Below are 27,808 nucleotides of genomic sequence, written 5' to 3'. Positions count from 1 at the left end.
CTTAGCATTTTGATTGAGTGGCTTCTCTTAAATGTCCCAAGATCGATCCTTACCCTGTTCAGCGCTGAACTGGCAAGCAATTCCAGCTGCAGTGCTGAACCAATTCTCCACTGAGAGTCTCTGCATTATCCTATGTTCTTGTGCATTTGTCTTATGTGGACGACTAGCCTTTTTGGGGGACTTGAATGAATTAGTGTCATTGTAAACCTGCAATATTCGTGAAATCACATTAATCAATCATCGTCTGCATCTAATGGTTAAAATCTACGAGTTTTGGGGGCTTAGAGTGGGTCAAGTTGAATCTGAGGTGGCACAAACCAGATTTTCCAGGCTGAAATCGCATTCGGTTTAGTTTTTCGCATTTAAAAATGTATTGCGAGAGTGAAGGAGTCAGTCCTTCAGATCACTGCAGGGGGGCTTCAGGACGTTACAGGGGGACTAAGCCCCCCCCTTGACGCCGGGCCTGCTTCCTACCATTTGGTTTCAGTCACTTTAAAACGACCCGCCATCTTACAATCTCAGTGAAAATTGGAGAAATGCTGCCAGTTGTATAGCATTTGTCATATAATTAAGTTAGCACCAAGGGCCAGATTAACACCGATAACTTGGAGGTATCTATAAGCGTTGTCTAAATTCTTTTTTAAATATCTCATTTAAGTTTTTTATACTGCCTTCTACTCCATTATTTGGAAAATTATAGGTTATATATTATAGATTGTTCTCTAATTTTGATCTCCACTTTATATCCAGTGTTGCCAAGTCCATGGTTTTCCTGTGGAATTGGGCTACTTTAAAACTGTTGCCGCGGGTTGTTTTTAACGCCTGCGTGTTAAAGCGAATTTAAAAGAATTTTACCAGGGGAACCCTGTCAAAAAATTTTACAGAGGCACCCCCTGAAACGCAATTGGGCTAGTTATGGGCTAGTTTTGAGTAGGAATTGGTTAGGTTTTTTTGTGAGAGGGGGAGAAAAAAAAAAAAAAAAAAAAAAGTATAACTGCTATTTGTACAATACTGTCCAAAAGTCTGGGGTGGGTAAGAGTTTTAAATGTTTTTCTAAAATGTCTTATGCTCAGCAATGTTGCATATTTTTTATCAAAATCACAGTAAACAGTAATACCGTGAAATATTATTTACAATTTAATACAATAACTTTCTAATCTAATGCATTTTAAAAATGTAATTTATTCCTGTGATGGCAAAGCTGAATTTTCATCAGATTCGTCATTGAAAATCTATTTTTTGTAACATTATAAATGTTTTTACCATCTCTTTTGATCACTATAATGCATCCTTGCAGAACAAAAGTATTAATTTCTTTATGTTGCTGACCCCAAACTTTTGAACAGACCATTGACTAAAAGGTTTTTGGTAATTAAAAAGCAACGGAAATGATTTGATGACGACCATCACTAATTAAAGGACAGAATGAAAGCCAGTCTAGAACAGCATATGTGATGCGGTGTGACAGATTTCTCCACTGCACTCTGGAGTGTCGCAGTTTCAGCTCCATTTCCTTACTAGTGAGAAATCATAAGCGATCATGAATCAAGAGAAAACACAGATGCTCTGACTTTCAACACCTGCCCCTCGCTTTGCTTCTACCCTGCAAACAAAGACAAGCAGAAGGATACGAATAGTGAAAAATCCCAGAGCTGTTGTACTGTATATCAACGCTCTCTGAACGACACTCGAGGACCGGAACTAAATGAATTATAATGTGACTAAATTAAAATGATAATCAATTTCTTCACAAGGCAGTCAATAAAGTATGTTACTGGAGACAGCCTCATGAGGACAATGTAATTCAAAACAGATGCTCGACGATGATGAAAACCCAGATGCCTTCTTTTTGAAAAGTAGTTCTTTTATTTATATTTTACAGTCTTTACTTTCTTTGCAATGCTTTATTTACTATGTTTCTTAATCCAGTCCACTTTGCAAGTGTAATTTTCCATGCCGTTTAAATGGAAGGGGAGGGAAGGGGGTCAACAGAAGGAGAACAAATGTTCTGTACAACACTTTTCCAGTTAGGAAAAAAATATATATATAATTCACATTTCTGCTCTCTTCCACACACTCATCGGGAAAGATAAAGGTTAAGATAAAAACAAAGCTGTGTGCATGGGCATTTCATAAGATTGGATATTTAATGCCCCATTTTTGCTGAATTGTGAAGGAATTTCAAAATGACTGACTACATTCACCTCTACAGCATTATGTTCTTATTAAAATTATTTCCATGGTGGTTAATCTATACAGCACAAACAATTATGGGAAACTAAATCCTGGAAGATTTATGAAACAGTAAAGTTTTAGTGAAATCTGTAAAACATGCAAGTCTACTGAAGCTCTCAAAAGCCTGTCGCTTTTCAAAACTTTCAGCTGGAGATGCACATTTACCCCAATAAATGAATATATTCATTAATTCCCTTTCTGAGTCTAAAAAAAGCATATTTCTTTAGATGAGAGTCACAAACTGAGTGACATGTACTTGGTCTCCTGTTGTTTGTTGTCTATGAACAAAAATAGTGTGCTTGAACTGGTGCAAGAGACTCATTCAGACTCATTATTTGGTGCCACAGTGATAAGCATGATTATGAATATCAGCATTATTAGAGTATGGAACATGTACTTGCAAGTTTATCTGTATTAATTAAGACCTGTGCTTTGAACAGAGCTAACAAGACAAGAACGTAACTAGCTTTGTAAGAAAAAACAGCAGCTGTTACAGGTATATGCAAGAAAATTGTTGTGGCTAAGTATTTAGTTGCTTGTGTTTAGTGTAAATGAATAATTTTTTGAATAACACAACTGAGAATTTAGATTAGTTGGCTTTATGTTATCACTCTTATAGCAGAATTTCAGTTTTTGATTTGTATTTGTCGTCTTGCTGGCAGGGTGAATGCTTTATTTGATCACATTCAACTTCTTTGGTGCAAAAATGCTCCATAAAGTTCTCTGATATACTGGCGTTAAGTCTGATTGAATGAGAGGGGGCGGAGTCACAAAGGGAGTGGCTGGTGGGCGGGGAGATTGTAAAGAGTGGGAGGGGCTCCAGATGCATTACGCACCAGCGAGACGTAAAACAGCCTCGCACCTACATCTGGGTCTCCTCCCCGATGAATGAAAGAGAGTGTACATGTGTGTGTTGATTCAGTACGGAATGTCGACAGTAGTCCTCCGTTCTAGTTGACCGTCCGTCACTGGAGGTCCCGGTCTTCAAGGTACCTGTACTCGAACGTAAATCCTTCCTTTTTCCTCTGGCCCCATTTCTCATAGTCAAAGTAAATATATGTCCCCTGTAGAAAGACAGAAATAATTAAATGTTCAACAAAATGGAAGTTACAACTTATTCTTTTTAAAGGATTAGTTCACTTCCAGAACACATTTCCTGATAATTAAATGAACAATCATTTAGCTAGATTAGACCCATATTCCTCGGAGCTGGGATCGTGTAAAGCCCTTTGGTCCTTCCACCCACTGGCTCCCATTTAAGTCCACTATTTGGAGAAAAATCCTGGAATGTTTTCCTCAAAAACATTTTGTTTTGACTGTTTGGGATAGTAAGACTTTATTTTTTTTTTTAAGTTTTTAAATAAATGCCCCTATCCTCACAAAGCCTACATTTATTAGATCAAAAATACAGTAAAATAGTAATATTGTAAAATAATATTAGAATTTACAATTATATTTTAAAACATAATTTATTTCTGTGATTTAAAGCTGAATTTTGAGAAGCCATTACTCAAATTTTAGCGTCACATCTGAGAGGAATCATTATAATAATTCTTATTATCATAATCAATACTGTAAATAGTTCTGGTGCTTAATATTTTTATGGAAACTTCCAAATAAGTTCCAAATAACAGCACTTTTTTGAAATAGAATGTGTTTTGTAACAAAGTAAAAGTCTTTACTGTAACTTCTCAATTAAATGCATGAATGCTGAATTCATTTTTCTTTTTTAGAATTTATTTTCTTAAAAAGAACACTGTTAAAGGGATAGTTCACCTAAAAATGAAAATTACCCCATGATTTACTCACCCTTAATCCATCCTAGGTGTATATGACTTTCTTCTTTTAGACGAATACAGTCAGTTATATTAAAAAATTTATTCGCTCTTCCAAGATTAATAATGGCAGTGAATGGCTGTTGAGATTTTGAAGTCCAATAAAGTCCATCCATACATCATAAAAAGTATTCCATACAGCTCCAGAGGGTTAATAAAGGCATTCTGAAGCGAATCGATGTGTTTGTGTTAGAAAAATATACATATTTAAAACTTTGTAAACTGTAATCTCTAGCTTCTGCTAACTGTTGTCAGTGCGTTCATGATAGAGTGGCGTTTCAGCGGATTTCGATATAAGCCAAGAGGAGACTTGTTTTCTTTTGCTGTAACCAAAACTGCGTATAACAGTTAGCTGAAACTAGAAATTGCGGTTTATAAAGTTTAAAATGTGGATATTTTTCTTACAAAAACGCACTGATCCGCTTCAAAAGGCCTTTATAAACCCCCAGATGTGTGTGGAGTACTTTTTATGATGGATGGAGGCACTTTAATTGGACTTCAAAATCTCAACAGCCATTCACTGCCATTATAAAGCTTAGACATTTTTAAATATAACTCCAATTTTAATCATCTGAAAGAAGAATGTCATATACATCTAGAATGGCTTGAGGGTGAGTAAATCATGGGGTAATTTAAATTTTTTGGGTGAACTATCCCTTTAATAAACCAGAATATCATAAATTTCAAATTTACTCACCACAAAATGGTACATTAAAACAAAATGTAGTGGGACAAAACATATTGGCATGTATTTTTTATTTTTTTATTTCTTTTTCATGAAAGCAATTTCTTGGCCAACATAAGATATTAAAAAAAAAAAAAAAAAAAAAAAAAAAAAAGTGTGACTCACTTGTTCAAACTCATCAGTGATGGTCTTGGGCTCCTCGTGTCTTTGGAACCACATCATGTATTTGGTGTGGAACCTCCATGATTGTTTTTTCAAGGCCTTGGCTGCTAGATACTGCGCTTTTGTACCCTAGGGAGAGGAAAGGAACAATTTATCATTCACCAGAAATAAGCCAATAAAAAGGGTCTGTAATCTGACCGTAATCCTGAAATCACACTCTGAGATCAATATTTCCACTATCTATCAATCAAATGCAAGCCATATGTGCTTACTGAAGGACAAAACAACCTGTTTGCAATTACTGAGGCTCCACTGGGGACGTTAACTGTAAATGTGTGCACACACACCCACCTCTAAGTAGTAAAAGATGAAGAAGAGGGTCTCTGTAGACAGTCTCTGGTAGAACTCCACAGTGTCGGAGTGAGGAGGTGGCACCTGGTGGTGAAAAGGCAGTGTTGGGCAGGGGTTCCTCATCAGGTACTGCCTGTGTGTCCAAAAGAGAATAAACGATTAAAAAAAATGATTGAGGAGAATACATTCAAAGTAAGTCAAAACAACGCTGATAAACTCAAATAGGATAGGATGAGATGGTATTTTTGTGTGGATTTAATATGGAGTACCAAAAAATTCAAAATGAAGCAATTTAAAAATAGATACACTACCAGCTAAATGATTTTTAATGTTTTGTAAAGAAGTCTCTTCACTAAGCCTGCATTTATTTGATCCATAATACAGCAAAAGCAGTAATATTGTGAAATATTTTTACTATTTAAAATAACTGCTTTCTATTTGAATATGTTTTAAAATGTAATTTATTCCTATCATTACTTCAGCCTACAGTGTCCCAATGATTCTTCAGAAATCATTCTAATATGCCGATTTTCTTGTTCAATATTTAACAGTTCAGCAAATTTTTTTCAGGATTATTTGATGAATAAAAAGATAATCCTTTATCTGAAATAAAAATCTTTTGTAACATTATACACTATACCATTCCAAAGCTTAGAGTCCGTATTTTTGGGAAAAAAATGAAATGAACACTTTTATTTAGCAAGGATGCTTTAAATTGATCAAAAGTGATGATAAAGACAGTTATAATGTTACAAAAGATTTCTATTTCAGATAAATGCTGTTCTTCTGAATTCAAAGATACCTGAAAAAATTCTTCAGCGTAATAATAATAAATGTGTTTTTAAGCAGCAAATCAAAATATTAGAATGATTTCTGAAGGATCATGTGAGTAATGATGCTAAAAATTCAGCTTTGAAATCACAGGAATAAATTACATTTTAAAATATATTAAAATAGAAAAGAGTTATTTTAAATAGTAAAAATACTTCAAAATGTTGCTGTTTTTGCTGTACTTTGGATCAAATAAATGCTGGCTTGGTGAGCAGAAGAGACTTCTTTAAAAAAAAAAAAAACATTAAAAATCTGACTGTCCAAAAACTTTTGTCTTGTAGTGTATGTTTAATTAATTTATTAGATTTAAATAAACAAATAAAAATAAAAAAAATAAATTCATAGGTAAGGTTATAATGTACCTCTAAAATACATAGATATATATCTTTAAAATAAATACATACATGCAAAAAAATAAATGAATTAAAAAAAATTCAAATAATAAAATAAGTAAATGGTCAAATAGGTTGACTTTGGTAAAGCAAATTAATACAATAATGTGTAAACCAATAAAATGCACTTCTTTTTAAGTATTTAAGTCTTTGATTAATTAAATCACAGAAATTACAGGTAAAAACAACTTTTCTATGATTTAATATATTATATTATATTATATAATATTATACATACATACATACATACATACATACACACACACACATATATATATATATATATATATATATATATATATATATATTTGATTTACTTATTTACTTTTGAGAACTATGGCTTTTTTTAAGTACCAATATTTTTTCATTCTAAAACGATACATAAAAACAATGCAAATAACTCCTCATTCTGCAATGCCCCAAAAGTAACATTTCATTAGATACTTCAGAATAAAACAGATTGAAAAATAACGACAAACTAATGCAAAACATAGTCACATTGGAAAGCAACGTTCCAGGAATTTCCCAGACTTGGAGGCATGTGATTAGTCACCTGTCAGAATCAGTGAACGCTAAGGAATTGCGTTTGTGTGTGCGCTCACCTGATCCTCTCGGAGTCGGACGGGTGAGGCATGTGCGTCCAGGCGGACTCCTGCATGGCTTGCTGGTAAAGTTGCTCTTTGGAGAGGGGGACGGGGCCCAGTGGACACACGCCCAACGATGGGGGGATGCTCACTTCCGAAAGAGCAGACTGAGGAGCTGCAGGAGTGCCTGAAGGGGCCGTGGAGCTGGGGAAAATATCTAGAAGAGGATGAAAGAAAGAATGCAGCCAACAACAGAGAGAATAGGGCAAGATAAGCTGAGAGTAATGAGCACTTGTTGATACTTACCACTTGAGATATGTAGTGCAGACAGCTCCCCTTCTAACCCTGAGCCCTGGGCAACCCTCTCTGCCATCAACTTTAAAGAGCTCGGAGGATCCTGAGGCTGGAGTGGAAAAAAAAAAAAAAAACACTCAGAAATAGTGGTCAATTAAAAGTTGACTCTGGTGCTGTAGCGCTGTTCTTAAAACAGTGCCATGGGCTAATAATTAGGGATGATGAACAGTTCCTATGCATAATTGTTTCCCAGAAACAATTATGCCTAGAAACAAGGCAACTTTATAGTGACAACACAGACAAATCATAAAATTAATAACACACAAGATTTTACAAGAATGCTTAATGAAAACCAGTCATAGTTGCAAGGGCCAATTGACAGGGTCGCTATGCAGTGGTCACTGCTCCATATGCACACTGAGCAGGAAATATCTAAAGAGTTTGTCTGGCAAAAGAGTTTAATTTGCAAGTATCATAAAAAAATATAATATTTAGGCAAAATAAGAAAAATGTACACATCTTCATTCTGTTTGAAAGTTTTCACCCCCTGGCTTTTAATGCATTGTTTTTCCTTCTGGAGCATCAGTGAGTGTTTGAACCTTCTGTAATAGTCCCTCAGTTGTCCTCTGTGAAAAGATGGATCTCAAAACCATACATTCATTGCTGGAAAGGGTTCAAATACACAAAAATGCTGAAAAAGCAAAGAATTTGTTCGACCGGAGAGATTTTTCTAAAGAACAACGGGCAGTTTAACTGTTTAGGACAGACAAGGGACACAGCTGTGGATCATTCAAGCAACAACACAGTATTAAGAATCAAGTGTATGTAAACTTTTGAACAGGGTCATTTTAATAAAGTCAACTATTTTTTTTCTCTTATGGACTATATTTAGATATATTTTATGTGAAATATCCTATTCAGGTCAGTACTAAATAAAAAACAACATGCATTTTGTATGATCCCTCTTATTTTGGTAAAATAATTAACATTTTGCAGATTCTCCGTGGTGTATGCAAACTTTTGACGTCAACTGTATATACTTTGTTTTCTTTTTATTTATTAAAAAAAGAAATGACCCTTTAACACAAGTGTTTTCTATTCTTTTTCTATTCGATAATTTATATAATTAGTTTTTAATCACAATTTGGGAGTTTAGAGTGTGATGAATTTAAGAATTATAAATGTGATTAATTTATGTACACTGGTGTCCAAAAAAAGGTTGTTTGTTTATGTTTTTTTAGTAACATTATATGATTAAGTGACTTATGCTCATCAAGGCTGCATTTTTTTTATAAAATAAAATAAAATAAAATATAAACCATTTACTATTTTAATATAAATTGTAATTTATTTCTGTAATGGCAAAGCTGAATTTTAATTAATCCATTAATCCAGACTTCAGTGTCACATGAGCCTTCAGAAATCATTTTAATATGCTAATTTGCTGCTCAGGAATCATTTCTTATTACTTATTTTTTTTTATTTTTACAATTCTCTGATATTCCTTTTTTTTTTTAGAATTCTTTGATAACGTTCACTGATTATAATTATAACGCATGTACAGAATAGAATTAGATATGCACAAAAAGTTATGGTTGAACCACTGATGTCACATGGACTATTTTAACAATGTCCTTACTACCTTTCTGGGCCTTGAACATAGTTGCGCTGCTGTCTATGCAGGATCAGAAAGCTCTCGGATTTTATCAAAAATATCTTAATTTGTGTTTTGAAGACAAACAAGTCTCACAGGTTTGGAATGACATGAGGGTGAGTAATTAATGACAGAATTTTCATTTTTGGATGCACCACCCCTTTAAAGTCCTAATTTCTCTGCCCGTTCCCGTCTAATCTCAGTCTGGCCAATTTGCAGGGCTCTATCAGTCAACAGCAATGTAGACTTTGCCTTGAGATGCTCACCCACTCATCAAACAGGTGTAGTGTGATGTAATGACACACAATGTGCTGAATGCGTATGTGCAAACATTGCGTGACTGACCTTGATGGCGTCGGCAGCCTGCGTGTATGAGTGCGGGCCGTTCAGCAGGCTGCCACCGCCTGCTTTACTCTCACTGTATGACGGTGAAGGCGAGCTGGGCGGCAGTGTCATCGACCCCAGAAGGCTGGACCCACTGTCCTTACTGTTTTGACAGAAAGGAGAAAAGCATTTAGAAAATCATTTTAATGAGGAATAACATACATTTGCAATTCAGATGTTTTTTACCAGTACTTTCCCAGTTTCAAAGCAGCTTCACATTAATAACCAGAAAAATAAGTGTTAATACTGTAAAATTCAATTATGAAACAGATTTGCTTAGTTTAATGTTGATTCAGTTCAGTTCAATAAGCCTACGTTCGCACCGCAAGCAAATGTGGCCCAAATGCGTTTTTTTGCTCTCATGTGACTCAGATCTGTGACAGTGTGAACAGCATAAAGCGTCATATCGGAATTATCAGAATTCAAGCGTCTTTTACGTCACTCTAGCTCAACATTCATCAAGATTCTGCCCTTATGGGAGACACTTCAAAGATACATACCCAGAGTTATCAAGACAGTTGTGAAAGGTAGTCAGAAGTACAGTGATGTGTCAGAACTCATATGTATTATGGTTACAAAACATGAGGGCTTGCATCGTAAAAGTTTCAAAACTCTGCCGTCTTCTGTCACATCCTTGTCTTTATTTTTCACATTGCACATTGCTCTTCTGCGGCAGATCACATGATAAATAAACGTACAATCGCTTACTTTTTGTCCTCTGTATTTACTTCCATATGACAGCGCGCTGCGCAAGTGTTGCCAAGTCCACAGTATTCCCGCAAAATGGGCTACTTTTTCCACTGTTGCCGCGGGTTGTTTTTCAACTCTGTGGGTTGAAGCAACCCCACTTATGCTATACTTACACCCCAGATCACAACTGGGCTAGTTTTGGACTAGTTTTGAGAAGCAACTGGGCAGATTTTGTTGTGAAAACCTGGCAATCCTGTTCGTATTGTTTTTTCACGCAATACAGATCAATTCAGAGCCATGATCTGTTCACACTGGAAATCTGATATTGGCCACATTTAAAACTAAAATGTAAAAATCTAATCTGAGCAAAAATTGGAAGTGAACACCAAGGCTCGCAGTGAGAACATATGTGAATCTGGACCACAAAACCAGTAAAAAGGGTCAGTTTTTTTAAATTGAGATTTATACATCATTTGGCCGAGATACAACCATTTGAAAATCTGGAATCTGAAGGGAGCAAAAAATATTTTGAGAAAATATTGAGAAAAGTCGCCTTTAAAGTTGTCCAAATGAAGTTCTTAACGATGCACATTACTAATCAAAAATTAATTTTTGATATATTTATGGTAGGAACTTTACAAAATATCTTAATGGAACATGATCTTTACTTAATATCTTAATGATATTCGGCATTAAAAAAAAATTATTATTTTGACCCATACAATGTATTGTTGGCTATTGCTACAGATATACCCGTGCTATATAAGACCAGTTTTGTGGTCCAGGGTCATATTTAGTCATTATTTGGTTCAGTTTAGTTTCAATAACAGTGTCAATATTGCAAAATACAGCTATAAACAGCTGTGCAGAAGGCAACAGTATCATTATCCATCTCAATTCAGTCTTTTAAACCTCACAAACACTTTTCACAATGCTAGGTTGTTGTTGGTTGCCACCAGGGTGTTGCTTTGTTGTTGTTAAGGTGTAAGCGAGTTGTACTCACGGCTGATTTGTTGAGGAATTTAAGGATGAGGATTGGCTGTTCTGTGATTGGCTGGCACTGTTGAGGGCGGAGTCTGGCGTGCTGTCTGCTACCACAGCACTATAACCTAGAAGATGTGGGAATATTTAAGTAAAAATATGAACAAAATATAATTTCAGCATCTTCAGGGTTTCTGCAGGTTTTATAAAGACGAGTGTAAGATTTTCTACAGGCTATTTTAAGTAAAGAAATTTTAAATTAAAACTTAATACGTTCTAAAACTCGAAATAAATTAAAACTTAATATGTTCTAATGCCGGCTCCTGCTTCAGCATGCCTCGTGGTACTCTCGTGAAAGCCAGCCAAAGACTGACACGGAAGAGAAGATATTGCCGAATAAAGCTTAATGAAATTACAGTTAAACCACTGATGTCACATGGACTATTTTAACAATGTCCTTACTACCTTTCTGGGCCTTGAAAGTGTCAGGGTCAGGGTCAGAAAGCTCTCAGATTTCAATCTTAATTTGTGTCCCGAAGAGGAACGAAGGTCGCACGTGTTTGGAACAACATGTTTGGAACATGAGTAATTAATTAGAATTTTCATTTTTGGGTGAACTATACCTTTAATTAGTGGAAGGGCAAATGAATACTTTTTAAGACCTGCAGGAAGCCCGTTTATACTTTTTTATGATTAAACAGCTATTCTGCACTCACTTGTACCGCCGTTTTGTTTCGGCCCACTAGGTGGCCGTGGTAGCGCGGCACTTCCAATTGCGTTTCCTGTCCCAGAGGTTCCTCCGTTGCTTCCGATAACGCCCACGTTGCTCCCTGAGGTCAGTGTGCCTCCCACAGAGCTGGGAGCCACCAAAGGTAAAGGCTCGACAACAGACTGTGTAGACCCAAGACCCAAAATACCAGGCCCTGAGCCCAAGAGGCTTGTGGAGCCTAGACTTCCGTTAGTCCCCACTGAGGTTACAACTCCACTGGAGTTTGAACTGCTTATATTCGATGCAATCGACGCTGACAGCCCGCTGCCCACACAACCTGCGGCGGCCGCTTGTGCATAAGGCGTCGACGTGGGTCCACTCAGAAACCCAGTCATGCTAGTCAAGGATGCCGGCATCCCTGAAAGGACCAGACCGGGCATCTGGTTTGCGCCAGTAGTCACCGACGTCCCCTTCCCAAGGCCCAGACTGGAGGAAAGGCTCAGTCCCAATGGAGGCTGGCTCTGCGAGATGGGCGTCGAGGGGGCCGATGTGCTGGTGTTGGGTGGCGACGTGCAGGTGGATGTTGAGAGTAAGGTACTGTTGTTGGAGGAGACCGAGTTGGCAGTGGAGAGGGAGGAGACTGAGTTTTTGGGCTGGTGCTGTTGTTGGGATTGCTGTGTTTGTTGCTGGGTTGCTGAACTATAGCTGCCAGAGTTCTGTAGGGAGCCGCCCATGCTGCCTAATAGGCTGATGCTCCCTGATGCCAAGCTTATGCTGCTGGCGACAGTCGCCATGGAGATCAAAGAGTTTGAAGAGGCTCCCGAGGATGAGGATGACAATGAGGAAGAGGACGATAGAGATGAAGATGGATTTCCGTTCTTGATAGGTGACTGCAACAAAACGATAGGATTCGTGAGCTCAGTGTCAGTTCAAAAGAATGATAATATAAGTGATCTGAGGTTTCTTTTCTCACCTGGCTGATTTCACTGTCTGTCGAACGACCTCTTTTCTTGTCATCTTCCGAATTCTCATTAGCAGAAATGAAGAGAACATGACACAAAACGAAAGCAAACCAAAACTGATTATTATTTTGCGTTTTTATAAACCATATTCATATCTATCCACTTTTACTGCATTCACACTGAAAATGATTTATCCAAAAATAAGCGATTTCTAAATAGCAATTTTTTTTTTTTATTGTCGCTATAAACAAATCAGGGTCCAATTTTTGTGTATTAATTTCAGGAAATATGGTGAGATTCAAAATACATTTTCATGATAACTTAGAATAAACTTCCACAAAAAAAAAAATTGTTTGCTGGTAAGCCGGTTTGAGAAGTCACTTATATTCCTCTGATTAATAAAACAAACAAACAAACAAACAAAAAAGCTCACATTGAAATTCTAGCTGATACTAAGAAGTTGATAAATATTTACGTTATGACAGATAACTGCTAAAAATAAGTACATTTAAAAAAAAAAAAAAAAAAAAAAACTACTAAAGATAAAAATTTTGAAATTAATTTTTTTATTTTTATATATATATATATATATATATATATATATATATATATATATATATATATATAAATTATTTTAAGATTTAATTTAAAATGAAAGGTCAATTTAATTTTTACATTTCCAAAAATAAGTCAATAGCTTATTAAACATATTAAACTATTAGTGTTTTTAAAGATTAACTAATCAATAATTAATAATTTCAAAAATTAATTAATAATAGCTAATTAATTAATAAAAATAATAATAAAAAATAATTAACTGCATAAACACTAGAATTGAAATTAATATATTTTTATTACAATTATTTATTTAAAATTTTATTAAAATTGCTTTTAATCAAGCTAATTTAGGCATCACAACATTACAATGTTCAGTATGAAAATTTTATATTAATTTTTATATATGCTAAAAGTTACTTTTAACAACGTCATTAAATTATTTAACTGATAACAGATATGGTACTGATTTAATATGCATCCCAAGCTCTGATAACGCTGATTAAACTTTAGGTCTGTCACTAGCTATGTTTGTTTTAATGCGAATTTTAAAGTATCGCATCATAAAGAAGTGACAGAAACGGCAAATTTAAAAAACAAACAAACAAACAAACAAAAAAAAAAAAAAAAACTTGCAAAAAAGTTTTTACGCTCGCTTGGGGTGTTTTTGTCTTGAACGAAAAAGGGTTAATGCGAATAACCCATTACCCCAGACAAAAAACACCCATTTTGCAAATAATGGATTTTTTTGGAATGCATTTGCTGAGTTAATTCCTCCATGCACATGAACAAAGTCGTGTTACTTTGCGCTATCAGGCGGCATATCCTGACTAACCAGATCATGTTTCATGTTGGTATGGTCATTCTGAAATGCCTGAGCAAAGCCTTTTGTCAAAGTATTTTTTTTATTTTTGCCTTCCAGAACTGTTACATGACTGCGTTCCCAAACACACCTCCGAAAGAAATAGCCACATTTTATATGCTTCGCCTGCTCACTCTGAGGCACAAGTAGTTTATTATATACGAAAGTTATTATATTCAATGGCTTCTCCCACTTTTCTTAGTGATATTTAGTGCCAGTTAATCAGGAAATGACTATACGGTGCTCTTTAACTCGTCGGATAGAAACGATGCCAATAGGGAAATATTTCACTCATCATTCCAAGTTAAATTTGCAGCGTTGGATGTAAACCCGGCTACTGAGGAGGAGATGCTCACCGTAGTGCAAGTCGCTGGAGAGGGAGGTATGGGAGAAGATGACGTTGTGGAGGTCGGTGTGGAACTGGAGTGCTGGAAGATCTCGTCCTCTGTGTGACCTGGAGATGTGGCAACTAGTGGCTGGGCTACAAGAAAGAAACGGGGGGGAGTGTGTTATGAATGAGAACAAAACACAATAGAATTTTTATATATTCACCAAACACTTACGTATGTCCTCTAAATCAATGTCATCGTAGAGAAACTCATTCTCCTCAAAGTCAGGATCCTGAGAGGAATCAAGGTAGTACTCGACGTCATCTTTAATCTTGCGGATGGCATCCACCTGTATAGAGTCATTGTCCAGCATTCTAAGGATGGTTTCCAGCATGCGGATGTGATACCGGTGCCTCTCGATCATTCGTTTCAGTTCCTCAATCCTATCCTGCTTCTAAGAGCACAGTATGATAAAAAAAAATCATACGATTTACCAATGTGAATGAGCAGTCATTTTAACAGAACTAGAGAAACTGCTGACAAAGCCTTTCCAATGTTCAATGCTATTATTAGTGATCATGGCAACATCATGTTAAACCATATTAAAAAAAAAAAATTTTTTGGATATGCACCATGGTAATCCCAAAATCTTCTGTGGTAAATACTACTACTAAAATAATCAAAGGCAATCATGAATCACCAATTGCTGATACCATCAGATTTTTTTTTATTACTTTTGTTTATTTAAAGAATTAAAATATGAGCAAATATGCCTTGTTTAAGGGTACAAAGGGACTCATTCATGAATCACCAATTGCTGGGTTTGAACAAACCTCTTAGTTTCCAACCCAGATCTTTCACTATTAGCCTATCCCACATCAAACAGCTGCACTGTAAATTATAAAAAGGATGAGAATAAAGAATGGAGGAGTAAATGTTACTGACCTCTTTGTCTCCTTTCTTTTTCCTGGTCTGGACAGACAGTGACTCAACCTCGCTCTCAAACTGGTCCACTTGCATGTTCAACGTGTCTATCATGTTCTGGGGAAACCAAGGTACAAAGCAGAAGTAGATGACACATGTAAATGATGCAAACAGAGCAACAGTTGAGATGAGCATGTCTTAGGCCAAGTACATGGGAAAACATCTTGGTGCGGCCACATTTACCACTCGCCAACAAAATTTCATTGGCAAAATAAACTCATTTAAATAGAAATCCATGCAATCTGGAATTTCGCTTAAGGCTATTTTCCCTACGCAAATTTCGCAATGGGTTTAAGTTCGAGCCAATTTCACCAAAATTTTGTCATATCAGTCTGCCTGTAAAAACAATTTCAAATGCAACCACTTCACTGGCAACAAAGAATGTGATCATGATATTTGCCTTTGCTTAGATTCCTGGACCACTATAAGAAGTGGGAGTTCAGCTGCTCTTTTTTCACTCCTCCCCTGACAGCAGCCGCCTACTATCAGCTACATTAAAAACAAGGCATTTGGCACCTAAAATGAGCCTAATGTTTTATCATACTGAATCAAGACAACTCCTTCCTAGAATGACAGGAATTTCTGTCAAGTCATGTGAGATCAAAACAAACCCTATTTATTTTCTTAACGCACATTTCTTGTCTTATTGTGAATGATTTGTCCATAAGAGTGGGTGATATGACCAAAATCTTTTATCACGATATGAGCAATTTTTTCCTCACACTGACGATGACCCTGGACCACAAAAGAGTCTTAAGTAGCACGGTATACTTGTAGCAATAGCCAAAAATACATTGTATGGGTCAAAATTGGGTCAATTTTTCTTTTATGCCAAAAATCATTAGGATATTAAGAAAAGATCATGTTCAAACTTAATTTGCATTGCTAAGAAATTCATTTGGACAACTTTAACGGCAATTTTCTCAATATTCGGGCTGTGCAAAAAAAAAAAAAAAAAAAAAAAAAAAAAAAAAAACATTACCAATGTGAATGAGCAGTCATTTTAACAGAACTAGAGAAACTGCTGTACATGGTAAATACCATCAGATTTTTTTATTACTTTTTTTTTTTTATATAATTCATGAATCATTCATGAATCACCAATTGCTGGGTTTGAACAGATCATGTTCAAACTTAATTTTTGATTAGTAACATGCATTGAAATTCATTTGGAATTCACGTGATAGTGCATGACAATCACATCCGATTTTTTGCACAGTCCTACTCAATATTTTTCATTTTTTGCACCTTTAGATGCCAGATATTCAAATAGTTGTATCCCAACCATAGCTGTCCTTTCCTAACAAACCATACATTAATGGAAAGATTATTTATTCAGCTGTCAGATGATGTATAAATCTCAATTTAAAAAAACTGACCCTTATGACTGGTTTTGTGATCCAGGGTCATATATGTCACAGTATAGTTATTTTTGGTTTAAATAAGGTCTCTGTGATATAAATTTTTTTGATGCCATAAAAACATTAGAATTCTTATCACCAGTGTCAAAAAAACAAAACAAAACAAAAGCTAGCCTAAATAAGAAATGTTACATACATTATATAAAGCAATCAAATGTATAAAAACACTGCATATTTTCCACTGTGTAAATTAATTATACATTTCTTCTTATAAAAGTTACAAAAGTGATTTAGTCAAAAGCAGTTTGCTCTTTTGTTGTTTGATTAACATGAATGACAGACAGCAGGACTGTCAGACTGCTGTCACTTTAACAGCTGCCCAAACACAATATACTGTTACACGTTTTCTTTCTCAGCTGTTTGCTTTCACTTAAAATCTAAATCACTGTGTTTACGAGGATACTTGAAAAGATGGGCATTTTGACACGTACAGGTGTGTGTATTTAACCATTCAAGGCCTATAAAATGGCAAAAATAACTATTCAATATTCCACACTCTTTGATCATCGTCTTCACAGAAACTTCTCAGACAACGTGCACATACAGTATATAGTGAAATGAGGTGTCTTTCACTGCTAATTGCATTTCAATGGCTTACAATCACTTGTTTTTAAACTGCAATGCTTAAAACGTTAAGTTTTTGTAACCACATAGCACGTCGTCACATGAACGTATAACCGCGGCAGAGACAATAATCTCTACCAGTTGACAAATTTCTACTGGTTAATCGTGTGTACTGGTATCTCGCCAACCCATAGTATGTGTTAGTCCAAAGATATTATATATATATATATATATATATATATATATATATATATATATATATATATATATATATATATATATATATATATATACACACACATACATACACATACACACAGTAGTCAACATTTGAAGTGGATCGAAACCTTTCATCAAAGTTGTCCTAAAACCAAAACAAAACCTGTTCTTGCTTTGATTAACTTTTCTGATTCACTTCAAATGTTGACTACTGTGTGTGTGTGTATATATATATATATATATAATAAATATAAATCAAGGCTGATCACATTACTAAAGTCAAATGGATTGCAAACAATTCACATTGACTTTAACCCGAGTCCTTCACGCTGCAAATCTTACCGTTAGCCACTGGCCGACCTCTTCTTTCTCTTTCTGTGCAGGATCTACTTTCTGAGCGAGGCCGAGTCCTTCTTTAGAGTACGCTTTTGTTTTGGTCTCTCGTTCCACAATCTTAAACCGCTCCATTTGCTGTGGATCATAAATCACAGTCATAAATATAAAGTTCAGATTTATTTAGATTTATTATATATTTCTGGATTACATTATCTTAACCGTACAGCAACCTATGCATGTATATCTCCAAAAATGTTAAAGTTCTTAAAGTTCACATCTCAACGATCTCACCTTACTGAAAACACTAAAAATGTACTTCATGTTCAAAGCATTATTTATTAGAATCAGGCATTTTTGTTCATTAAAACGGACATCTACTCACCGTCTCAATGAGTTTGCGATTCTCTACTAGCTGTCTTTTGTCTTTGATCTCATTGGAGGCGACCCATGTCTTAATCTGGTCACGGAGACGCTGCAGAACCAATGCAGACAGAAACAGAAAGAGCATGTAGAAACAAAGGATGAAAGAAAATTGAGCTGGACGCCTGAAATCAAGCATGTCCAACTTATCCTGTGCCGCCACGCACAGTGGACACGCGCATACATGACCCTCGGCGTGGGTAGTGTTTGTCCTTACAGTTGCCAATAAAGACAAACACCTTGAGCAGAGAAAAAGGCCAATGTAATAAAAATAAAAGTTGGTTCATCCATGGCCAAAAAGTACATTCAGTTTGTGATCAACAGAAAATTCTCACCTGTAATTTTTTAATCTCTTTCTTAAGGTCAGATTCATATTTCTCTTTTTGGTTTGCGTTGGCTGCATTATGGAGCTGAAAAAAAAAACAAAAACATAATTAATGGGCAAAATATACAGGGCTCTACGCTTTTCTTTTTAGGAGCACAGTCAAAATTTCAGGAGCACCTTCTAATCAATAATCAATTTATGAAGTGATATTTGACTCCTTAAAGTGATTTACAGGGGAACCACATCAGCAGATCAAAAATAAGTTAAAAAAAAAAAAAAACTGAACAATAATTTAGGCAGTCTTTCTTTAAAAGAAGTTCACATTCAAAAACTTCTATTGTGTTCGTTTGCTCATCATGGGAGAGGGACTCACACTTTTGTGTTTTTTTTTTTTTTGTGGTTTAATGTAACTGCTGAGCAGGGTTGTTGATGTGGGTGTTGTATTAGTTTGCAAATCTGCTTTGCTGTGTGATTTAGCTGTCTCCATTGCCACACTCTGCAAAAGTTTAAAGGTGGTCTTAGGAGCCATTTTTAATGCAAGCATAGCATTATTACTGTATATCTGCTATTTAACACAATTTCACACTACTGTTCAAAAGTTTGGGCTTGAATTTTAATGTGTTTAAATGAAATCTCTTATGCTCTTGAATGCTGCATTTATTTAAGAAAAACAGAGTAAATCAGAAATACTGCCAAATATTATTAAAATTCAAAATAACTTTTCTATTTAAAAAATAAAATCATTATTTTGATGGCAAAGCTGACTTTTATTTTTTCTGACTTTTCAGCATCGTCACGTAATCTTTCAGAAATCATTCCAATATGCTGATTTGATTCTCAAGTGTTGAAATCAGTTGTGCTGCTTAATATTTGTGTGATAACCATCTTATTCTCATTTCTCAGCATTTTTTCTTAATTACAGTTAGCATGATATAATGAGCCTTACACAAAGTGCTGAATTAGTTGTTTCCTACCTTTTTCCAAATGTCCTCAAACTGCTCTACTCCTTCTGCAACTTTTTTCAAACATCTGTCTATTTCACCTGAGGAGAGAGAAGCAAACCTTAGATACATAATGTGATGAGGTGAGGTGAAGCCAGGCCATATTCTCAGAGACACACATGCACACGTGCTTTGATGCAGCATGTAATGCTAAATAATTTAAGATACTCATGTAGCATTCTCCTCAGACTGAGATATCATCCAAGAAGACCATTAAACAGATATGGCCCAGAAAAAAATGCCCCTGTTATCATACCTTGAAGTTTTCTTTTATCAGCCATGACTTCTTGACTATGATGTTTTCTTCATGCCTTCTTCTACTGAAAAAGATAGAAGAGAAAATGAGCACCATTGTTGTGTTTAAGATGAAATCAACTAGCAGGGTCCCTTACAAATGACTGGATTTGTACGAAACAAGACTGTGATTATAACGTGCTTCAATGCCATACGTCTAGGAAAAGAACACATGCCTCTCAGACTGACGGCCTTTTTAATAATTACATGTTTTTTCCCTTGAACTATTAGCGTAATTATTATAATGGCACAGTGACATCATTAGAAACACATAAAAAGACTCTTGTGATTGCTGTAGGGATGGCTGGACAGATTTGTTGTGAATATAAAAATGCAAATATTCTTTTTTTTTTTTCACTTGGTTAATCTGGGACTAACTATAAAACCAGACCCAATGGTATACTAAACTTGTCAGTACGTTTCAGTGAAAACTATACTTATTTCACATGCAAAGCAACCAAAATTTGTTTATATCTGCTATTTCGTGGCAATATTTTCTTTAAGGATTAGTTCAATTCCAGAATAAACATTTTCAGATAATTTACTCACTCCAATGTCATCTAAGATGTTCATATCTTTCTTTCTTTAGTCAAAAAGAAATTAAGGTTTCTGAGGAAAACATTCCAGGATTTTTATCCATATAGTAGACTTCAATGGGGATCAATGGCTTGAAGGTCCAAATTGGAGTTTCAGTGCAGCTTTAAAGGACTCTACACGATCCCAGCCGAGGAATAAGGGTCTTATATCTAGCGAAACTATCTGTCACTTTCAAAAAAATTAAGATATGTAAACTTTTTAACCACAAATGGTTATCTTGCATTAGCTCAACCTCACACACAATTCAGAATAACCATAACAACATTTCAGATGCTGTGAAACAAGATCGGTCCACTGGTTAGTCAGGTTTTGCCGTCCCATAGTGCAAAGTCACATGACTTTTTTGATGAGTACGGAGGAATTTATTTGGCAAATGCATTTCCATCTCCCATCTCTTTATCCTATTTTCGAGGTCAAAAACCACCTCAAGCGAGCGTAATTGAGGGAATTTTATTCTAAATGTGGCGTTTCCATCACTTGTTTCTGATGTAATACTTCAAAATGTGCATAAAAACAGGGTGATGGAAACATAGCTTACGTAAGGCGTGAAGTCGAGCTAGTGTAAGATGAACATTTGTGGTTAGAAAGTATATAATTTTTTTTTTTTTTTAAGAAAATGACATTGTTTAACTAGATAAGACCCTTACTCCTCAGCTGGGATCGTGTAGAGCCCTTTGAAGCTGCATTAAATAGGGATGGGACAATACATCGATTCATGGATCAATTCTGAAATCTTCTGAATGCATCACCATTCTCTTTGAAATCAATTCTAAACTTAGATTTTAACAGCAGATGGCGGTCTAATATAGTTTTTATCCGAACACTCAAATGATAATGAAGAAGAGTGCTTGTGCGTTCGGCCGAGTCATGTAATTTCACCTCGGCTCAGAATGCTTTTATAACGTGAGATTATTGTAAACACAGCCCACTGTGAACACCCTTGTAATTCGCTTTAACCTTTTCAAATTGTATAAATGATTATTTAAGGTTCAAGTGCGTGTAAGGATTTTGAAACAAGCAGAGCACGGCTGTTTCTAAAGCAAGCAGTGCCATCTGCTAAAACTGCAAAACTAAGCTCAGAATCGATTTGAGAAAGAATCGCGATGTGTTCGGAAAATCTTGAATTGATGCTGAATCATTTCTCGATACACGTTGCAATGATTTATCATCCCATCCCTAGCATTGAAACTGCAATTTGCACCACTGAAGTCCAAGAAAAATCTGGAATATTTTCCTGAAAAACATTAATTTCTTTGCAACTGAAGAAAGAAAGACATGAACATCTTGGATGACATTAAGGTGAGTAAATTAAAAGGAAATTTTTATTCTGGAAGTGAATTAATCCTTTAAAAATATTAGTTCATTATAATGGAAAAACATAGTTTAACAGTAAAAGTAAAAATAAAACAATAGCATGGAAGTCTCTGCAAACTGTACAGAAAACAGAGAAACAAAAAAACGCCATGGCATTGGTTGAGATAAAATACTGACATTAGAACCACAGTTTTTACACTCTCTTACGGAATCAACCTACGTATGACTTACAGTTACAGAGTTGTTTCCGCACATTAATCTGGAATAAAAAAAAAGTATTTTAACACTGAATAAATTAAACACTCCACCTTCACACCTACATGATCCAAAGAAGCATTCTATGCAAGTGTGCTACACATGTTACCCTTTTTAATAAAAATACCTCCAACGCAAAGGGCAATTTGCCAGTTTCGGTTATCTACATGACACCAGCCTTGTACAGGAGAGTTGGGCATAATTTTACAAAAATGTCTTTGAACTCCTTGATAATAAACCATATCTAAACCTTTGAGGTTGGATCATCCAATTGCATGTATCAAGTCAATAAATATAGTAATAAATCACTTTATTAGCATCAGATACCAATCATGTGCAGACAGGAATGTCTAGTCAAATGTATACTTGCACACTTAAAGTATGTGTTGGGAAAAACATAAGCATGCCAGTGTGAAAAATAAAGATGTGTTATCGCAGTCTAAATTTAGCAAATGTATTAATCTATCCTTTGCACATCCCACATAGTACAGACTTGCACTGATGTAGACATGTTTATCCATGTTTATTAGATTCAGAAAGCTCAAGAGTGTTCCTCAACACATGGTGCAAGTATACAAGTCTTACTTCTTAAAATAAATGACAATTTGCTGAAAATGTACTCTCGTTAAGACATCCAAGATGTAGATGAGTTTGTTTCTTCATCAGAAAAATTTAGAGAAATTTAGCATTACATCACTTACTCAGCAATGGATCCTTTGCTGTGAATGGGTGCCGTCAGAATTAGAGTCCAAACAGCTGATAAAAACATTACAACAATCCACAAGTAATCCACACAACTCCAATCCAATCACGGTTCATGTGAAGTGAAAAGTTGCATGTTTGCAAGAAACAAATTTATCATTAAGAACTTTTAACTTTAAACCTGTTCCAGTGGAAAAAAGTCCATCCCCTGTTGTCCTTTCACATCAAAATCAACCAACATATTTGTTCAGAACCGTTTTTGCTTATAAACGGCACTTGATTTGAGCATATTCTTCTTTGTGATCCAAAAAGAGGCTTTTTTTTACTGAAAAAATAAATAATATGGATAAAAAACTCTTTTTAGCCAGAAACAACAGTTTAAAGTTATCTTAATGATGAATTTGTTTTACAAACACACACATTTTCGCTGGGTTACTGTGATGCTTTTATCAGCTTTATGGACCCTCATTCTGACGGCACCCATTCACTGCAGAGGATCCATTGGTGAGTAAGTGATGTAATGTTTAATTTCTCCAAATCTGTTCTGATGGAGAAACAAACTGGCCTGAAGGTGAGCTTTCACTGTTTAAACTGAAGATCAATTATGACCCAGAGATTGTTAGACCTGGAGTTTTTTTATGAAGGTTCTCACCAAGTTTCTTCAGTAAATAAACAAGCTCTTGATGTAAAGGCACATGACAGCAAGTAGCATACTTTGAAGCCCGCATATATAAAAGATTAAACAGCCCCTTTAGGTTCTTTTAAAGGACTATAACAGATACATTTCTCTGGTACTGCACTGTCAAAGCGAAGACTAGTTACAGTCCATGCAGAAATGTATTTTCTGGACCACCCCTGGACCACAAAACTCTATATCTATTTTCATTTTACGCCAAAATCATTAGGATATTAGGTAAAGATCATGTTCCATGAAGATATTTTGTTCATTTCCTACCGTAAATATATCAAATCTTAATTTTTGATTAGTAGTATGCATTGCTAAGATCTTTATTTAGACAATTTTAAAGGCGATTTTCTCATATATATATATATTTTATTTTTATTTTTTTGCACCCTTAGATTCCAGATTTTGCATCTCGGCCAAATATTGTCCTATCCTAACAAACGATACATCAATGGAAAGCTTATTTATTAGAATGTCTAAATCTCAATTTCAAAAAATAAAGCCTTATTGACTGGTTTTGTGGTCCAGGGTCACATTTGGTTGTTGACAAAATACCAACATAACTGCCTTTTGACTTAACCTGCTCCTGGTCAGTTAAAAAAAAACTGCAGTGCAAATACACATCTGAATGGTATAACACAAATTTGACAACAATGTCAGATTAAATGGTAAAACAGCAGATATCAACTATTTTATCAGACACATTTGTAACTACACCGTCCAAACACAACTGAGCAAGATGCATCAGCCTCATTTGCCACAATGAAGACAGACATGATTTCATGCATCCATGCACTTCTATAATGACTAGTTAGTACATGTGTGACTGAAGCAGAACGCTAATAGAGCATCAAATATTGCTATTCATTCACCACAGTCCTGATCATCACATAAAATATTAACATTTTGGATGACAGCCGCATGTCAATCAAATTTCTCTGACATAGTAGCGCGCATCTATTAAGTTCTCGCAACAATGTAGCTGGCAGTCCGAGAGCTGAGCCTCCATCAGATACATGAGAACAGTTTAAAGTAAACCTAAAAAAACAAACCCCACAAAGCTGGTGATAACATCTCATTTAGAGCAAGCTGAGTTTTAGTGAAGAGTACTTCAGAAACATGAAACCAGAGACTGCCACTGTTTCCATGCATGCGGCTTCTTTTATATTCTCTCACCCAACTTAAATTGCATGCACTCTACTTTTTCTACGTGCTGAGACACTGATGCGATAATATTAACGCTTCGGAGGAGTTAGAAAGCTCCGTTCCAGCAAGCAGCCCGCGAGCCTGTAGTGAACGCGACCGGCTCGAGCTTTTTTTGGCTGGGATACAAATTGGAAAGGAAAAGAAAAAAAGCAGCACGTAATTAGAGTGACGCTCCCGCTCTGCGAGGATGTTTTACCTGCTTTTCCTGAGTTTCACTCTCCCTCTTAATATCCCCTTCAGTTCTGCCACAATTCCACAACTTTTCACACTATATTTTTATTTCCTATTATTTCTATTCGCCAAACAATCACTTCTCGCATCAAAGATGGCCGCCAGGAACACCTCCTCCGCTGGTGCGCTGGAGAGTTGTGGCCCCGCCCACCGAAACGCTATTGGCCACCAGCGAGCACTTCTTTTCTCTCATTGGACAAGAGGAGCTGTCGATCTACTCGTACTGCTTGACAGCTTCCGTGCATAGCGAGTGATGGTTGGTGTATATGGAAAGGTTAAAGGTGTACCGGGATGTCTTGAAATTTACCGACTTACTACATGACCTAATAATTACCATCTTGTACGAATGTATTACGTTTCTAATAAAAGAAAGCGTAGTTTCACAGTGTCACCATCGGTGTAGTGATGCTTGTCAACCAGATTGCTTGGGAAACAGATGGGATTTGAGAATATAAAAGCTCATGAGACTGGAAAAAGCTGTAAAATCATTTCTAATCATTAGCATTCAACATGCATTCATCAAAAGTATCAATGATGACTGCAAAGATGAACTAAAATGAGTGTATATATATTTATAATATATTTACCTTTAACTTTAAATAAAGTCCAGCTGATTAGTATATCTGCTACTGAGCATTAACCACGTTTTCTTAATAATTAGTAACACACCAGTTTTCTCTCACATGCGAAATGTTAGTAAATAAACATTTTTCAAATCCTCAAGTGTAATAACTACAATTAAAACTTATTAAAATAACTTAAACTTTAGTAAAATAAATAAATAAATACGAAGCTAATTCCAAATATTAATAAATAATAAATAATCTTCTGCTCACCAAGCCTGCATTTATTTGATTCGATAAATGATACAGCAAAAACAGTAATTTTTTAAAAAATATTTTTACTATTTAAAATAACTCTTGTATATTTTAATATATTTTAAAAAATAATTTATTCCTGTGCTTTCAAAGTTGATTTTTTAGCATCATTTCTTCAGTCACATGATCCTGCATAAATCATTCTAATATTTTGATTTGCTGCTCAAAAAAACCAAATTATTACTATTATGTTGAAAACAGCGGAGTAGAATTTTTGTCAGGTTTCTTTGATGAATAGATAGTTCAAAAGAACAGCATTTATCTGAAATAAAAATCTTTTGTAACATTATTAATGTCTTTATTATCACTTTTGATCAATTTAAAGCACCCTAGCTATATAAAAGTATTGATTTCTATCTATATTAAAGTATTAATGCCCCCCCCAAAAAGAAAGAAACGAACAATAATATATATATATATATATATATATATATACAAAAGCTTCTGAATGGTAAGGTGTATAATGTTACAAAAGCTTTTTATTTAGATAAATGCTGATCTTTGGATCTTTCTATTCATCAAGGAATCCTGAAAAAAAATTGTATTCAACTGTTTTAAATAGTGACACTGAAGACTGGAGTAACGATGCTTAAAATTCAGCTTGGATCACAAGAAATAAATTACATTTTAATATATATTCAAATTGAAAGTAATTATTTTAAATAGTAAAAACATTTTACAATATTACTGCTTTTGGTGTATTTTGGATCAAACAACTGCAGGCTTAGTGAACAGAATAGAATTAGAATAGAATAGAATTCTTTAAAAAAAAAAAAAAAAAAAACATTAAAAATCTTACTGTTCAAATACTTTTGACTGCTGGTGTATATAAATAATACTAAACACTTCTCTTCAAGTGCTTGATGAAATATGACAAAGCAAAAAAAACAAAAAAAAACAAAAAACAACAACGGACAACCCAACGCAATTTCATTTGCTGATGATTTATGCTCAGTTGTTATGACTAGATTTTAAAATCATTTAATATTTTAAATGCTCAAAAACAACACCACCACTGTTCCACTAAAAGACTGTTGATTGTTGTAAAAGCATTTTACTACTGTTTGCATAATAAGAAAAACAAGACATTACCAAACTTATTCAATCAACAGTGAGAATGAGACGGAAAACAGACATATCAACACACTACGAACATAATTGCCCGAGCTGACATAAACACACACAATAGGCCTATTCAGTTTTCTACCAAGCACGCTTGTTAACACTCCTTGATGTTGAAACCACGACAAACATGATTAGAGTAGATTTAAATGCAACAACACAACAAAAACTGGCCTAAATCAGAACACACTAGTAAGAAAGAGTGTGCAGCGTGTTGCTACACGACAGTGATAAACCCTTCAACTTCACATAGAGAAAGAGAGGGAAAAACAAATGATTAACTTTGGTTCAGATTCACAAGATGTCATAAAACCAGTTCAATACAACTGTCACAGTCTCAATACACCCCAGTTCAATCTAATCTCCTACAGCTTAGACTACGATGAAGCAATCACAACCAAATAAACCTCAGTGGGTTTGGAAAAGAGAACTAAATAGTCCTTGAATGGAAAACATTCGCAAATCTGTCATTGATTATAGACACTTGGGGCACATGAGTGCATTACTGATTTCAAATATTAGCATTCACTAAATGATCATAGTAATATTTTAATAAATCAGCAAATATACAAGTCTGATAGTGTTGTACTATGTAAGAAGCAATACGCAACATAAAACTGAAAAGATGATGTGTATACTTAGACCAGAAGAAATGATCGGTTCAGTTTAGATAGTAGTCAAAAATAAACTACAAAAATGCTACATATTACTTCTTAAAGTAGCATGCGGCGTCTCACAAACCAATGACAACCAGATTCA

The 27,808-nt window shown here is 35.1% G+C and overlaps 1 protein-coding gene across 1 annotated transcript; it reads right to left on the bottom strand.

The window, feature by feature from the left end:
- Positions 1 to 1,835: 1,835 nt before the first annotated feature.
- Positions 1,836 to 25,168, bottom strand: cnot3b (CCR4-NOT transcription complex, subunit 3b). Its single transcript, XM_051137229.1, has 18 exons — positions 25,015 to 25,168; positions 20,022 to 20,085; positions 19,739 to 19,806; positions 18,775 to 18,849; positions 18,402 to 18,491; positions 18,026 to 18,154; positions 15,441 to 15,536; positions 14,730 to 14,949; positions 14,523 to 14,647; positions 12,761 to 12,814; positions 11,795 to 12,677; positions 11,101 to 11,206; positions 9,369 to 9,510; positions 7,382 to 7,478; positions 7,094 to 7,292; positions 5,269 to 5,401; positions 4,921 to 5,046; positions 1,836 to 3,299 (listed from the first exon to the last, which is right to left on the bottom strand). Exons 2-18 carry the CDS (start codon positions 20,044 to 20,046, stop codon positions 3,201 to 3,203), a joined length of 2,667 nt encoding a protein of 888 aa, XP_050993186.1. The 5' UTR covers positions 20,047 to 20,085; positions 25,015 to 25,168; the 3' UTR covers positions 1,836 to 3,200.
- Positions 25,169 to 27,808: the final 2,640 nt, after the last annotated feature.

Source organism: Labeo rohita, chromosome 19 (genome assembly GCF_022985175.1).
Source record: "Labeo rohita strain BAU-BD-2019 chromosome 19, IGBB_LRoh.1.0, whole genome shotgun sequence".
NCBI classification, from domain to species: domain Eukaryota; kingdom Metazoa; phylum Chordata; class Actinopteri; order Cypriniformes; family Cyprinidae; genus Labeo; species Labeo rohita.
The sequence above is the reverse complement of the archived record's forward strand: the minus strand, read 5'-3'. Positions and strand labels throughout refer to the sequence as shown.

What these genes read in the sequence shown, in the direction of transcription:
- cnot3b (XM_051137229.1), bottom strand. Translation starts at nt 20,046, where the DNA reads ATGGCTGATAAAAGAAAACTTCAAG. An exon ending in TTGAGGACATTTGGAAAAAG is followed by an intron (nt 18,850 to 19,738) that starts GTAGGAAACAAC and finishes TTTTTTTTTCAG; the next exon opens with CTCCATAATGCAGCCAACGC. An exon ending in CATTGATTTAGAGGACATAC is followed by an intron (nt 14,648 to 14,729) that starts GTAAGTGTTTGG and finishes TCTTTCTTGTAG; the next exon opens with CCCAGCCACTAGTTGCCACA.